This window comes from Ranitomeya variabilis, chromosome 1 (assembly GCF_051348905.1).
Source record: "Ranitomeya variabilis isolate aRanVar5 chromosome 1, aRanVar5.hap1, whole genome shotgun sequence".
Lineage (NCBI taxonomy): Eukaryota > Metazoa > Chordata > Amphibia > Anura > Dendrobatidae > Ranitomeya > Ranitomeya variabilis.
In genome coordinates this window covers 788,229,313-788,243,371 of record NC_135232.1, presented here as the reverse complement: position 1 = coordinate 788,243,371, position 14,059 = coordinate 788,229,313, and the positions used below count along the sequence as shown (strand labels likewise).

The following is a 14,059-nucleotide window of genomic DNA, read 5'->3' as shown; positions in this document are numbered from 1 at the left end:
AAGTTATTTTTTCTTAATACGGGGCACTTAGCATGTGCCTCATGAGGTTTTGGCCTTTCTCTGGATCAACATGTTAAGTTATAGATTGAACTTGATAGCCTTATCTACATTCATCCTTAAAAGTTATGAAACATGATATATGTATCTTATACTGTATATTTTTGCACATCTAGAAAAACAATAAAAAATAAAGCCCTCACTGCATATAAATCCATTTTGTATATAAAATACATTATATTACATAATAACTATGATAAGAAAACACCTGCATATTAGGTACTGCTCAAATGTCATAACTGTAGAATGTATTCCACAAGCGATAAGGTGAGAAATATACACAGTTAAAAAATAGTTTATTCTATATTTACATCTAAAAAGAAAATTATATAAATGATACAGCATGTTATATATACCCCCAAACCCATGAAAAATCTGATAGAAATATAAAACAAAGCTTCATACAGCCATACAGCCAGGACATTAAGAAATTAAAAAGTTCCACAAAAAAAAGGGGGAGGGTGGACTGGTCATTATGGCCTTTCCTGGTTTAATAGTTAAGGAGGTTAGTAAAATTTCTAATAGCCAACACAACCTTACCTAGGTCTATAGGTAGAGTACACTTTGGCAATTCCTGGTGTTTATCATATGTGTCGTCACCATCCCTTTTCAGCTTTGAAAGCCAAAAATTTTCTTTACTTCTAATTTTGCTCGCACCTGCAGAAAACAACATGCTTTAGAACAGGTATGCTTACATATTTTTTTCTGTTTTTATTGAAAACTTTGTCTGCCAGCAATTTCTTACAGACAAATCAGCACGACGTTTGCCAAACATGCAAGATGAAGAAGTTATACGAAGTTATACGAAGTTATCTGCACACTCAGCACTTTATAATATGGGGTATCTGAGATGCACACCATAAACAGGAGAATATTGCTTTCTTTGACAAAAATGAGAATGGATTTTTGTTCCAATAACTATTTGGATCTGTAGTGCATATTTGATTGATTTTTTTCTTGTGATACCCAAAAGGGCAGCTTAGACTCAGTATAGCCCTTGATTCCCCTGCTCCATAGTCTGACTATACATCATATGCATTCAAGCTCTAATGAATATCAATGCCAGAGATAAATTTTCACTGGAGCAGGAGGGTATAATTATAAGATAGATACTGGCCTAGAGCCATATAGTAGTGCTGACTGTGGTTACACAATAGATGTAGATCTACTTTGATCTACAATCAATTGTCTTGGGTCTGTGTTTGTTATAGACGGAGGGATTGCCCAGGGATTGAAGGGACAGCGTTGAGCGGGGGCGCCACATCGCAAATTAGGGTGCCAACCTCCTCTGACTGGAAGGTTATCAGACTTTAGGGCCTATTAGGGATAGGGAAGGTATATTGAATAATAATTTTTTCATTTTTTCCATTTTTTCATAATTTTTTCATGTTTTCTTTTGGTATATTCTTCCTGTTACGGGCCATTGCCCAGATTCCCAGGCTGAGAATCCCTGGTGGGATGTTTTTAATCTATTTTTTGATTTTGGTATTACCTGTGGTTATTAGTAAAGATTAGGGTTGAGCGAAACGGATCGGTCATTTTCATAAGTCGCCGACTTTTGGCAAAGTCGGGTTTCATGAAACCCGACCCGATCCCAGCGTGGGATCGGCCATGCGGTACACGATCTTCGCGCCAAAGTCGCGTTTCCTATGACGCTTAAAGCGCCATTTCTCAGCCAATGAAGGTTCACGCAGAGTGTGGGCAGCGTGATGACATAGGTCTCGGTCCCCACCATCTTAGAGAAGGGCATGGCAGTGATTGGCTTGCTTTCTGCGGCGTCACAGGGGCTATAAAGGGGCGTTCCCGCCGACCGCCATGTTACTGCTGCTGATCTGAGCATAGGGAGAGGTTGCTGCCGCTTCGTCAGAAACAGGGATAGCGTTAGGCAGGGTAAATTAACCCCCAAACTGCTTGTGCTGTAGCGATTTCCACTGTCCAACACCACCTTTTCTTTTTGGGACAGTGGAGGCTCGATTTCTGTGCAACAGCTCTGTAGGTTATAAGGCTCCCTGATAGCTGCATTGCTGTGTGTACGCCGCAGTGCAAACCAACTGCTTTTTTCAAAGCACAAATCCTGTTGCTCCTTCCTTTCTGCACAGCTGTCTTGTTTGTTTGCCCACACTTTTGACTTTTGTGTGCAGCAGTCCTTTTTATTGCAGCCTGACATACTTTTCTGAGATTACTGTAGGGAGATAGTAATTGTAGTACAGTCCCTTTTTTTTTTTTTGTTATATCTCTTCAAGCCACTTTTTGCCACAGAAAATATACTCTAATACAGTGGCCCAGATTTATTCACATTTCTCCCAGAAAAAAAAATAAAAGTGGGAGATTAAGATTGGCAAATCTGCATTAGTGCCAGACCTGTGTGTGGCATCTGTCTTTGTTTTTTCTGCCACAGAAAACCTACTGTCTAACAGTGGGCCTGATTTCTTCACAATTCTCCCAGAAAAAAAAATAAAAGTGGGAGATTAAGATTGGCAAATCTACATTAGTGCCAGTCCTGTGTGTGGCATCTTTTTTTTTTTTTTCTGCCACAGAAAACCTACTGTATAACAGTGGGCCTGATTTCTTCACAATTCTCCCAGAAAAAAAAATAAAAGTGGGAGATTAAGATTGGCAAATCTGCATTAGTGCCAGTCCTGTGTGTGGCATCTGTCTTTGTTTTTCTGCCACAGAAAACCTACTGTATAACAGTGGGCCTGATTTCTTCACAATTCTCCCTGAAAAAAAAATAAAAGTGGGAGATTAAGATGGGCAAATCTGCATTAGTGCCAGTCCTGTTTGTGGCATCTTTTTTTTTTTTTCTGCCACAGAAAACCTAATGTATAAGGCCGGCCTCACACTCAGCGTATGTAAATACGGTACGTTTTTTACGGCCGTAATACGCAGAAAAGTCCCCAAAATAGTGATCCGTATGTCCTCCGTAGGCAGGGTGTGTCAGCGTATTTTGCGCATGGCATTCTCCGTATGTAATCCGTATGGCATCCGTACTGCGATATTTTCTTGCAGGCTTGCAAAACCGACATCTAATGGATTTATGTGCTCAAATGTTCGTTAAAACATATATACAGTGTGTGTGTGTATATATATATATATATATATATGTCATTGAGACACATATATATATATTCTGTATTTATATTTAATTCAGCGCGATATATGTGAAAAGCCGGTAATTCAATTGCCGGCTTTTCATTTCTCCTTCCCAAACCCGACAGGATATGAGACATGATTTACATACAGTAAACCATCTCATATCCCCTTTTTTTTTGCATATTCCACACTACTAATGTTAGTAGTGTCTAAACTGGAGAAATACGAGTCATATTTAGCCTAAATATTTATAAAAATATCCTTTATTGAGATTATGAAACCAATAAAAATATCTTTTTCACATGATTATGCACATAATGCATAATGAATGGTAATTTCACAAGGTAAGTATAAAGTGACTAATCAAAAAAGGTGCAACCCATGAACCAGGACACAGAAAAGGACACTAGTAACCAGCTATGGTAAAGGGTGTCCAGTGCGTACCCACAGAAAATAACGGGCCCAATGCTTTAGCACATAACAGAGTGTAGCAATCTTAACAAGGCTATACCGCCAGAATCAATGCCACCATCATGCGCCACATCAATGTTGCCCGTACTGCATAAATTAGAAAAGGGATGAACGAACTAATTACCCATATGTAGTAGAGTGTCCAGACTGGGTCCCGGTCCCGTACCCCAACGCGCATTTCACGTTCACGTGTTGCCGCTTCCTCAGGGGGCGTGGCTAAATCCGGCTCTCCATCCGGTATAAATACAACTTATTTCCGATCACGTGTGACAATGAAAAAACTGTGCGCTGCAGTGAATCGCAAATAACTATGCCGTGTAGCGCCTCACACCTCGATCTCGTCAGACACGGCCGGGTCACGTGAGCGGGTCGGCGCCACGCCCACACCACATGACACCGGACCGCCGACAAGAGAACAGAGATCAGAGGCAGGTAATGAGTGCAAATAACGTATTATATACTTGAAATAAAGTGCAAAATACAGAATTAATAATAAGTTTGCATGGTAAATATGCATGCTGTTTAAAAAAGTGAATGTGCATTAAAGTGACTCGTGCAAAGTGATGCCTAAAATAGATCAAGTGAATTAAACCATTATACGAGCAATACAACAACTTTATTTCACTTATAATTAGAAAATTAAAATATGCCAATCGACGCATTCAATAAATATAAAGCCATTGGAAGCATTTTGGGAAGATGGGAACATATAACAACCATAATGTTAAACAAATTATATAGTCCATCCGGATTGTAACGCCCATCACATACATATATAGATGGAATGAAACAGCTATCTCAGTTGTAACCCATTTTCATTCATCAGTTTCTTATAGATAGGATGATCCACCAACGAACACCGATGTTTCTCCATCACCATCAGGTAAGTGGAATCCGTCCATCATATATTTTCTCCCATATGTACTTCAATGTCAGCTATCATATGAACGCTGGCATAAATATAACCGCACTAAAATTAATAAAAGAATGAAGAAACCAAATAAAAATTGAAGGTCAGAAGCAGGGACAACTCAGAAAACCTCCCCCCAGACAAAAAATTACAGAAATGATGAGAAACCATGCGCCTCATTAAGGCCTTTGGGTGTCATGGTTCCCAAGGTGGAAATCCAGCGACATTCACGTTGTGCCAGAATACGTCTAACGTCGCTGCCTCTTGTACCACACTGCACGTGATCGATCCCACGTGCCATAAAGGACCTGGGATCACAACCATGAAATAATTTAAAATGGCGTGGTATGGTCTTAAGCTTTGCCATATCAGTTTCTTTTGCCGCAGCCATTATATCACGCACATGTTCACGTATACGTGTGCCGAGGCGGCGAGAAGTGAGTCCAACATATACTTTCGGACAACTACACACAGCATAATATATAACCTGTATGGTATTGCAGGTTATATGATGGTTTATGGTGAAAGTCCTTTCACCATTTGTTGCATCAAAAGAGGCAATGCGGCTAATGTTGGGGCATGAGACACAGTTGCCACATGGGAAGCAACCCCTCGATGGACCCCTAGAACCAAAGTTATAGTCATGCAATTTAGGGACATAGTGGCTAGATACCAGTAGGTCCTTCAAATTTTTGCTACGTCTAGCGGTCATCGAGGGGTACTCCTTAAGACATTTAGAAAGTGATGGGTCACTTCTGAGGACGCCCCAATGTTTCTCGAGACAATTCCTCATCGTGAGCCATTCACTATTAACCCCTTCCCGACATTTGACGTACTATCCCGTCGAGGTGGGGTGGGCCCCCATGACCGCCGACGGGATAGTACGTCATACGCGATCGGCAGCGCTCACGGGGGGAGCGCGGCCGATCGCGGCCGGGTGTCGGCTGCATATCGCAGCTGACATCCGGCACTATGTGCCAGGAGCGGTCACGGACCGCCCCCGGCACATTAACCCCCGGCACACCGCGATCAAACATGATCGCGGTGTACCGGCGGTACAGGGAAGCATCGCGCAGGGAGGGGGCTCCCTGCGTGCTTCCCTGAGACGATCGGTACAAGGTGATGTACTCACCTCGTACCGAACGTCTTCTCCCTGCAGGCCCCGGATCCAAAATGGCCGAGGGGCTGTATCCGGGTCCTGCAGGGAGCACTTCCGGGTCGGAGCAGGCTGCAGATGAAAGCTGCAGCCTGCTCCGATGAAAGTATGATCGCCGATCTGATAGAGTGCTGTGCACACTATCAGATCTGCGATCTGTGATGTCCCCCCCTGGGATAAAGTAAAAAAAAAAATTTCCACATGTGTAAAAAAAAAAAAAAAAAATTCCTAAATAAATAATAATAAAAAAAAAAATATTATTCCCATAAATACATTTCTTTATCTAAAAAAAACAATAAAAGTACACATATTTAGTATCGCCGCGTCCGTAACGACCCAACCTATAAAACTGGCCCACTAGTTAACCCCTTCAGTAAACACCGTAAGAAAAAAAAAAAAAAAACGAGGCAAAAAACAACGCTTTATTACCATACCGCCGAACAAAAAGTGGAATAACACGCGATCAAAAAGACGGATATAAATAACCATGTTACCGCTGAAAACGTCATCTTCTCCCGCAAAAAACGAGCTGCCATACAGCATCATCAGCAAAAAAATAAAAAAGTTATAGTCCTCAGAATAAAGCGATGCCAAAATAATTATTTTTTCTATAAAATAGTTTTTATCGTATAAAAGCGTCAAAACATAAAAAAATGATATAAATGAGGTATCGCTGTAATCGGACTGACCCGACGAATAAAACTGCTTTATCAATTTTACCAAGCGCAGAACGGTATAAACGCCTCTCCCAAAAGAAATTCATGAATAGCCGGTTTTTGGTTATTCTGCCTCACAAAAATCGGAATAAAAAGTGATAAAAAATGGTCACGTGTCCGAAAATGTTACCAATAAAAACGTCAACTCGTCCCGCAAAAAACAAGACCTCACATGACTCTGTGGACTCAAATATGGAAAAATTACAGCTCTCAAAATGTGGAGACGCAAAAACTTTTTTGCTATAAAAAGCGTCTTTTAGTCTGGTTTCACACTTGCGTTTTTATCTGCATGCGTTTTTTAAAAAAACCACATGTGTGAAAAAATGCATGTAAACGCGGTAAAACGCATGCGTTTTTATAGAAAAACACAAGAAAACAAGAAAAAAACAAAAAACCCTAACCCTACCCCTAACCCTACCCCTAACCTGAAATACGTGGCACTGAAATACGTGGCACTGAAATATACGTTTATATACGTATATACGTATATAAGTGCCACGATATTTCAGTGGCCACGTATATAAGTGCCACGTATTTAAGTGCCACGTATTTAAGTGCCACGTATTTAAGTGCCACGTATTTACGTGCCACGTATTTTTCAGTGCCTGAAATACGTGGCACTGAAATATCGTGGCACTGAAATATCGTGGCACTGAAATATCGTGGCACTGAAGTATTTACGTGCCACGTATTTTTCAGTGCCTGAAATACGTGGCACTGAAATACGTGGCACTGAAATACGTGGCACTGAAATATCGTGGCACTGAAATACGTGGCACTTAAATACGTGGCACTTAAATACGTGGCACTTAAATACGTGGCACTTAAATACGTGGCTCTTAAATACGTGGCACTTATATACGTGGCACTTATATACGTGGCACTTATGACTGTCAGAAAATGTTCAGTAAACGGTTAGGGGTGAGGTTAGGGGTAGGGTTTCAGGTAGAATTGGGGAGTTTCCACTGTTCAGGCACATCAGGGGCTCTCCAAACGCGACATGGCGTCCAATCTCAATTCCAGCCAATTCTGCATTGAAAAAGTAAAACAGTGCTCCTTCCCTCCGAGCTCTCCCGTGCGTCCAAAAAGGGGTTTACCCCAACATATGGGGTATCAGCGTACTAGGGACAAATTGAACAACAACTTCTGGGGTCCAAGTTCTCTTGTTATCCTTGGGAAAATAAAAATTTGGGGGGCTAAAAATCATTTTTGTGGGAAAAAAAATATGTTTTATTTTCACGGCTCTGCGTTGTAAACTGTAGTGAAACACTTGGGGGTTCAAAGTTCTCACAACACATCTAGATAAGTTCCTTGGGAGGTCTAGTTTCCAATATGGGGTCACTTGTGGGGGGTTTGTACTATTTGGGTACATCAGGGGCTCTGCAAATGCAACGTGACGCCTGCAGACCAATCCATTTAAGTCTGCATTCCAAATGGCGCTCCTTCCTTTCCGAGCTCTGTGATGCGCCCAAACAGTGGTTCCCCCCCACATAGGGGGTATCAGCGTACTCAGGACAAATTGGACAACAACTTTTAGGGTCCAATTTATCCTGATACCCTTGTGAAAATACAAAACTGGGGGCTAAAAAATCATTTTTGTGAAAAAAAAAAAATAATTTTTATTTTCACGGCTCTGCGTTATAAACTGTAGTGAAACACTTGGGGGTTCAAAGTTCTCACAACACATCTAGATAAGTTCCTTGGGGGGTCTAGTTTCCAATATGGGGTCACTTGTGGGGGGTTTGTACTGTTTGGGTACATCAGGGGCTCTGCAAATGCAACGTGACGCCTGCAGACCAATCCATTTAAGTCTGCATTCCAAATGGCGCTCCTTCCCTTCCGAGCTCTGTCATGCGCCCAAACAGTGGTTCCCCCCCACATAGGGGGTATCAGCGTACTCAGGACAAATTGGACAACAACTTTTAGGGTCCAATTTATCCTGATACCCTTGTGAAAATACAAAACTGGGGGCTAAATTTCATTTTTGTGAAAAAAAAAAAAAAAATTATTTTCACGGCTCTGCGTTATAAACTGTAGTGAAACACTTGGGGGTTCAAAGTTCTCACAACACATCTAGATAAGTTCCTTGGGGGGTCTAGTTTCCAATATGGGGTCACTTGTGGGGGGTTTGTACTGTTTTGGTACATCAGGGGCTCTGCAAATGCAACGTGACGCCTGCAGACCAATCCATTTAAGTCTGCATTCCAAATGGCGCTCCTTCCCTTCCGAGCTCTGTCATGCGCCCAAACAGTGGTCCCCCCCCCACAAATGGGGTATCAGCGTACTCCAGACAAATTGGACAACAACTTTTGGGGTCCAATTTATCCTGATACCCTTGTGAAAATACAAAACTGGGGGCTAAAAAATCATTTTTGTGAAAAAAAAATAAAAATTTTATTTTCACGGCTCTGCGTTATAAACTGTAGTGAAACACTTGGGGGTTCAAAGCTCTCAAAACACATCTAGATAAGTTCCTTAGGGGGTCTACTTTCCAAAATGGTGTCACTTGTGGGGGGGTTTAATGTTTAGGCACATCAGGGGCTCTCCAAACGCAACATGGCATCCCATCTTAATTCCAGTCAATTTTGCATTGAAAAGTAAAATAGCGCTTCTTCCCTTCTGAGCTCTGCTATGCGCCCAAACAATGGTTTACACCCACATATGGGGTATCGTCGTACTCAGGACAAATTGCACAACAACTTTTGTGGTCTAATTTCTTCTCTTACCCTTGGGGAAATAAAAAAATGGGGGTGAAAAGATCATTTTTGTGAAAAAATATGATTTTTTATTTTTACGGCTCTGCATTATAAACTTCTGTGAAGCACTTGTTGGGTCAAAGTGCTCAACACACATCTAGATAAGTTCCTTAAGGGGTCTACTTTCCAAAATGGTGTCACTCGTGGGGGGTTTCAATGTTTAGGCACATTAGGGGCTCTCCAAACGCAACATGGCGTCCCATCTCAATTCCAGTCAATTTTGCATTGAAAAGTCAAATGGCGCTCCTTCCCTTCCGAGCTCTGCCCTGCGCCCAAACAATGGTTTACACCCACATATGGGGTATCAGTGTACTCAGGACAAATTGCACAACAATTTTTGTGGTCCAATTTCTTCTCTTACCCTTGGGAAAATAAAAAATTGGGGGTGAAAAGATCATTTTTGTGAAAAAATATGATTTTTTATTTTTACGGCTCTGCATTATAAACTTCTGTAAAGCACTTGTTGGGTCAAAGTGCTCACCACACATCTAGATAAGTTCCTTAGGGGGTCTACTTTCCAAAATGGTGTCACTTGTTAGGGGTTTCAATGTTTAGGCACATCAAGGGCTCTCTAAATGCAACATGGCGTCCCATCTCAATTCCAGTCAATTTTGCATTGAAAAGTCAAATGGCGCTCCTTCCCTTCCGAGCTCTGCCCTGCGCCCAAACAATGGTTTACACCCACATATGGAGTATCAGCGTACTCAGGACAAATTGCACAACAATTTTTGGGGTCCAATTTCTTCTCTCACCCTTGGGAAAATAAAAAATTGGGGGTGAAAAGATCATTTTTGTGAAAAAATATGATTTTTTATTTTTACGGCTCTGCATTATAAACTTCTGTAAAGCACTTGTTGGGTCAAAGTGCTCACCACACATCTAGATAAGTTCCTTAGGGGGTCTACTTTCCAAAATGGTGTCACTTGTTAGGGGTTTCAATGTTTAGGCACATCAGGGGCTCTCCAAATGCAACATGGCGTCCCATCTCAATTCCAGTCAATTTTGCATTGAAAAGTCAAATGGCGCTCCTTTGCTTCCAAGCTCTGCCATGCGCCCAAACTGTGGTTTACCCCCACATATGGGGTATCAGCGTACTCAGGACAAATTGTACAACAACTTTTGGGGTCTATTTTCTCCTGTTACCCTTGGTAAAATAAAACAAATTGGAGCTGAAATAAATTTTGTGTGAAAAAAAGTTAAATGTTCATTTTTATTTAAACATTCCAAAAATTCCTGTGAAACACCTGAAGGGTTAATAAACTTCTTGAAAGTGGTTTTGAGTACCTTGAGGGGTGCAGTTTTTAGAATGGTGTCACACTTGGGTATTTTCTATCATATAGACCCCTCAAAATGACTTCAAATGAGATGTGGTCCCTAAAAAAAAATGGTGTTGTAAAAATGAGAAATTGCTGGTCAACTTTTAACCCTTATAACTCCGTCACAAAAAAAAATTTTGGTTCCAAAATTGTGCTGATGTAAAGTAGACATGTGGGAAATGTTATTTATTAAGTATTTTGTGTGACATATGTCTGTGATTTAAGGGCATAAAAATTCAAAGTTGGAAAATTGCGAAATTTTCAAAATTTTCGCCAAATATTCGTTTTTTTCACAAATAAACGCAAGTTATATCGAAGAAATTTTACCACTAACATGAAGTACAATATGTCACGAGAAAACAATGTCAGAATCGCCAAGATCCGTTGAAGCATTCCAGAGTTATAACCTCATAAAGGGACAGTGGTCAGAATTGTAAAAATTGGCCCGGTCATTAACGTGCAAACCACCCTTGGTGGTGAAGGGGTTAAAAGTGGAAATGAACCTGACTAGGTCCTCTGTTGTTCTGCTTTCCTTTTATTGCAACTGTTCCCAGAACACAATAATTCCTCACGTGGTGTATATTTGGCTCTCAGATAGCCTTTCTTGATGCTTCGATTACTATATCCCCTATTTTGAAATCTAGACCTAAGATCCAATGCCTGCGCTTCGAATTTAGTGGTAGAGGAGCAGATCCGCTTCATCCTAAGGTGCTGACCAACAGGGATGGCTTTAATAGTATTCTGAGGATGACCTGAGTCATCATGCAGAAGAGAATTGACCGATGTGGACTTCCTGAACACATCTGTTTGTAAATACCGCTTACTGTCCACCTCAATTTTAATGTCCAGAAAGTCCACCTCGGTCTTACTCATCTGATATGTCAATTTGATGTTATATGTGTTATTGTTCAATTGTTGCATAAACTCATGCAATGCGTCATCAGGTCCCTGCCAGATGATGAACAGGTCATCTATATAGCGTAACCAGCACTGCACATGGTCCACGGCCCGTGGGCCCCCCCCCACCAAAAACCTCCTTCTCCCAGTACCCCAGGAAGAGATTGGCGAAGGAGGGCGCACAGGCCGCGCCCATGGCAGTGCCACGCTGTTGTAAATAGAAGACATCTCTGAAAACAAAAAAATTCCTTGTCAGTATGAATGTCAATAATTCCATGACCAGCTCACAAATGGCACCATCCCAGTTGCTCGCACCCAGGAAGAAGCGGACCGCCTCCAATCCATCATTATGACCAATGCAGGTGTATAGAGATTGTATGTCTGCCGTAACAAGGCACATATTGTCCTCCAGCTGTATCCCGTTGATCCGACGCAGGACATCCGACGTATCTCTGGCGTAGGAGGGGAGCGACTCAACCAAAGGTTTAAGATAGTAATCCACAAATTTGCATATGGGGTCGCTCAAGCCTCCCATGCCAGAGACTATCGGACGCCCCGGTGGGTCAACGGGATTTTATGGATCTTAGGAATAAAGTACAGAGTAGGAACCCTCGGGGACCTAGTAAGCAAACCATCCAACACGCGTTTGGGAATAACGCCCCTATCATAAGCGCTAATAAACCAACAATATACATACCTTCAGATGATCTGTCACGTCCCACGAAGTAAATCCATCTGAAGGGGTTAAATCATTTTACAGCCAGGAGCTGTGCTAATGCACTCGCTCGTGCCTGTAAACCCCTGGGTACTGAAAGGAAAGAAGGTTGATCTGTACTTACCTTGAGTCGCGGTGATGCGCCCTCTGCTGGATGTCCTCATGAACTGGAGCCTTGGAAAAGTTCCCACGCTCGAGTTCATATGAGGACATCCAGCAGAGGGCGCATCACCGCAGCTCAAGGTAAGTACAGATCACCCAGCTTTCCTTTCAGTACCCGGGGTTTACAGGCATGAGCGACTGCATTAGCACAGCTCCTGGCTGTAAAATGATTTAACGCCTTCAGATGGATTTACTTCGTGGGACGTGACAGATCATCTGAAGGTATGCATATTGTTGGTTTATTATTTTTCAGAGCGAGGGTCTTCAGGTGGATTGAGAGAGCAATAAAATATTAAAACAAACTGTGTGTTTATTTCATTAAAATACTTTTTAATAATGTGTGTGTGTTTTTTTAACCCTTTCATACAATTGGATTAATAATGGATAGGTGTCATAATTGACGCCTCTCCATTATTAATCTGGCTTAATGTCACCTTCATTACCCCATATCCCACCACTATACGGGAGTGGGAAGAGAGTGGCCAAGTGCCAGAATAGGCGCATCTTCCAGATGTGCCTTTTCTGGGGTGGCTGGGGGCAGATGTTTGTAGCCAGGGGGGGGCAATAACCATGGACCCTCTCTAGGCTATTAATATCTGCCCTCAGTCACTGGCTTTACCACTCTGGCGGAGAAAATTGCGCAGGAGCCCACGCCAATTTTTTCCGCCATTTAACCCTTTATTTTAGCAGCTACAGCGCCCAAATTTTGCACATACACACTACTAACATTAGAAGTGTGGAATATGCAAAAAAAAAGGGATATGAGATGGTTTACTGTATGTAAACCATGTCTCATATCCTGTCGGGTTTGGGAAGGAAAAATGAAAAGCCAGCAATTGAATTACCGGCTTTTCACTAACACCGCTGCGTATTTTTCGCAAGTCACACTGCTGGTCCGTGTGGAATCCGTATTTTTCTCACCCACATAGACTTTCATTGGCGATTATTTTGCGCAATACAGTGAAAAACGCAGCATGCTGCGATTTTCTACGGCCGTACAAGACCGTATATTACGGATGCGTAATATACGGCAGATAGGAGCTGGGCCACAGAGAATCATTGGGCCGTATGTAATGCGTATTTTACGGATGTAGTTTATGCGCTCATACGTCCGTAAAACTTGCTAGTGTGAGGCCGGCCTAACAGTGGGCCTGATTTCTTCACAATTCTCCCAGAAAAAAAATAAGAGTGGGAGATTAAGATTGGCAAATCTGCATTAGTGCCAGTCCTGTGTGTGGCATCTGCCTTTGTTTTTCTGCCACAGAAAACCTACTGTATAACAGTGGGCCAGATTAAATCACTTGTCTCACATATCCCCAAAAAAAATTAAAATAAAGGGAGAATAATCTTGCCAAACCTGTGCATCTGTGCAAGTGCTGTCTGTGGTATCTGTCAGTCATTTTGTGCCACAGGAACTATACCGTGATATAGTGTGCCTGATTCAATCCCTTGTCTCCCATATAAAAAAAAGAGGGACATTTCTATTGCCAGTGTGTGCATCTGCGTCAGTCCTGTTAGTGCCATATCTTCCAGCCTCTTTCTGCTAATCAAACTGTGTTGTGTAATACAGTGGGCCTGATTTTTCCCTGCATTCTCACACACATAAAGAGGGACATTTCTATTGCCAGTGTTTTTATCTGCGTCACTCCTGTTAGTGCCATATCTGCCAGCCTCTTTCTGCTAATCAAACTGTGTTGTGTAATACAGTGGGCCTGATTTTTCCCTGGATTCTCCCACACATAAAGAGGGACATTTCTATAGCCAGTGTGTGCATATGCGTCAGTCCGGTTAGTGCCATATCTGCCAGCCT

The 14,059-nt window shown here is 41.9% G+C and overlaps 1 protein-coding gene across 1 annotated transcript in view; it reads right to left on the bottom strand.

Moving 5' to 3' along the window:
* LOC143784557 (beta-1,4-galactosyltransferase 1-like) overlaps positions 1–14,059 on the bottom strand; it is a 570,011-nt gene that overhangs the window by 458,433 nt on the left and 97,519 nt on the right. Inside the window, exon 2 of the mRNA XM_077272977.1 lies at positions 598–714. Within this exon, the coding sequence (XP_077129092.1) occupies positions 598–714 (117 nt within the window). The remainder of the gene's footprint in view (positions 1–597; positions 715–14,059) is intronic.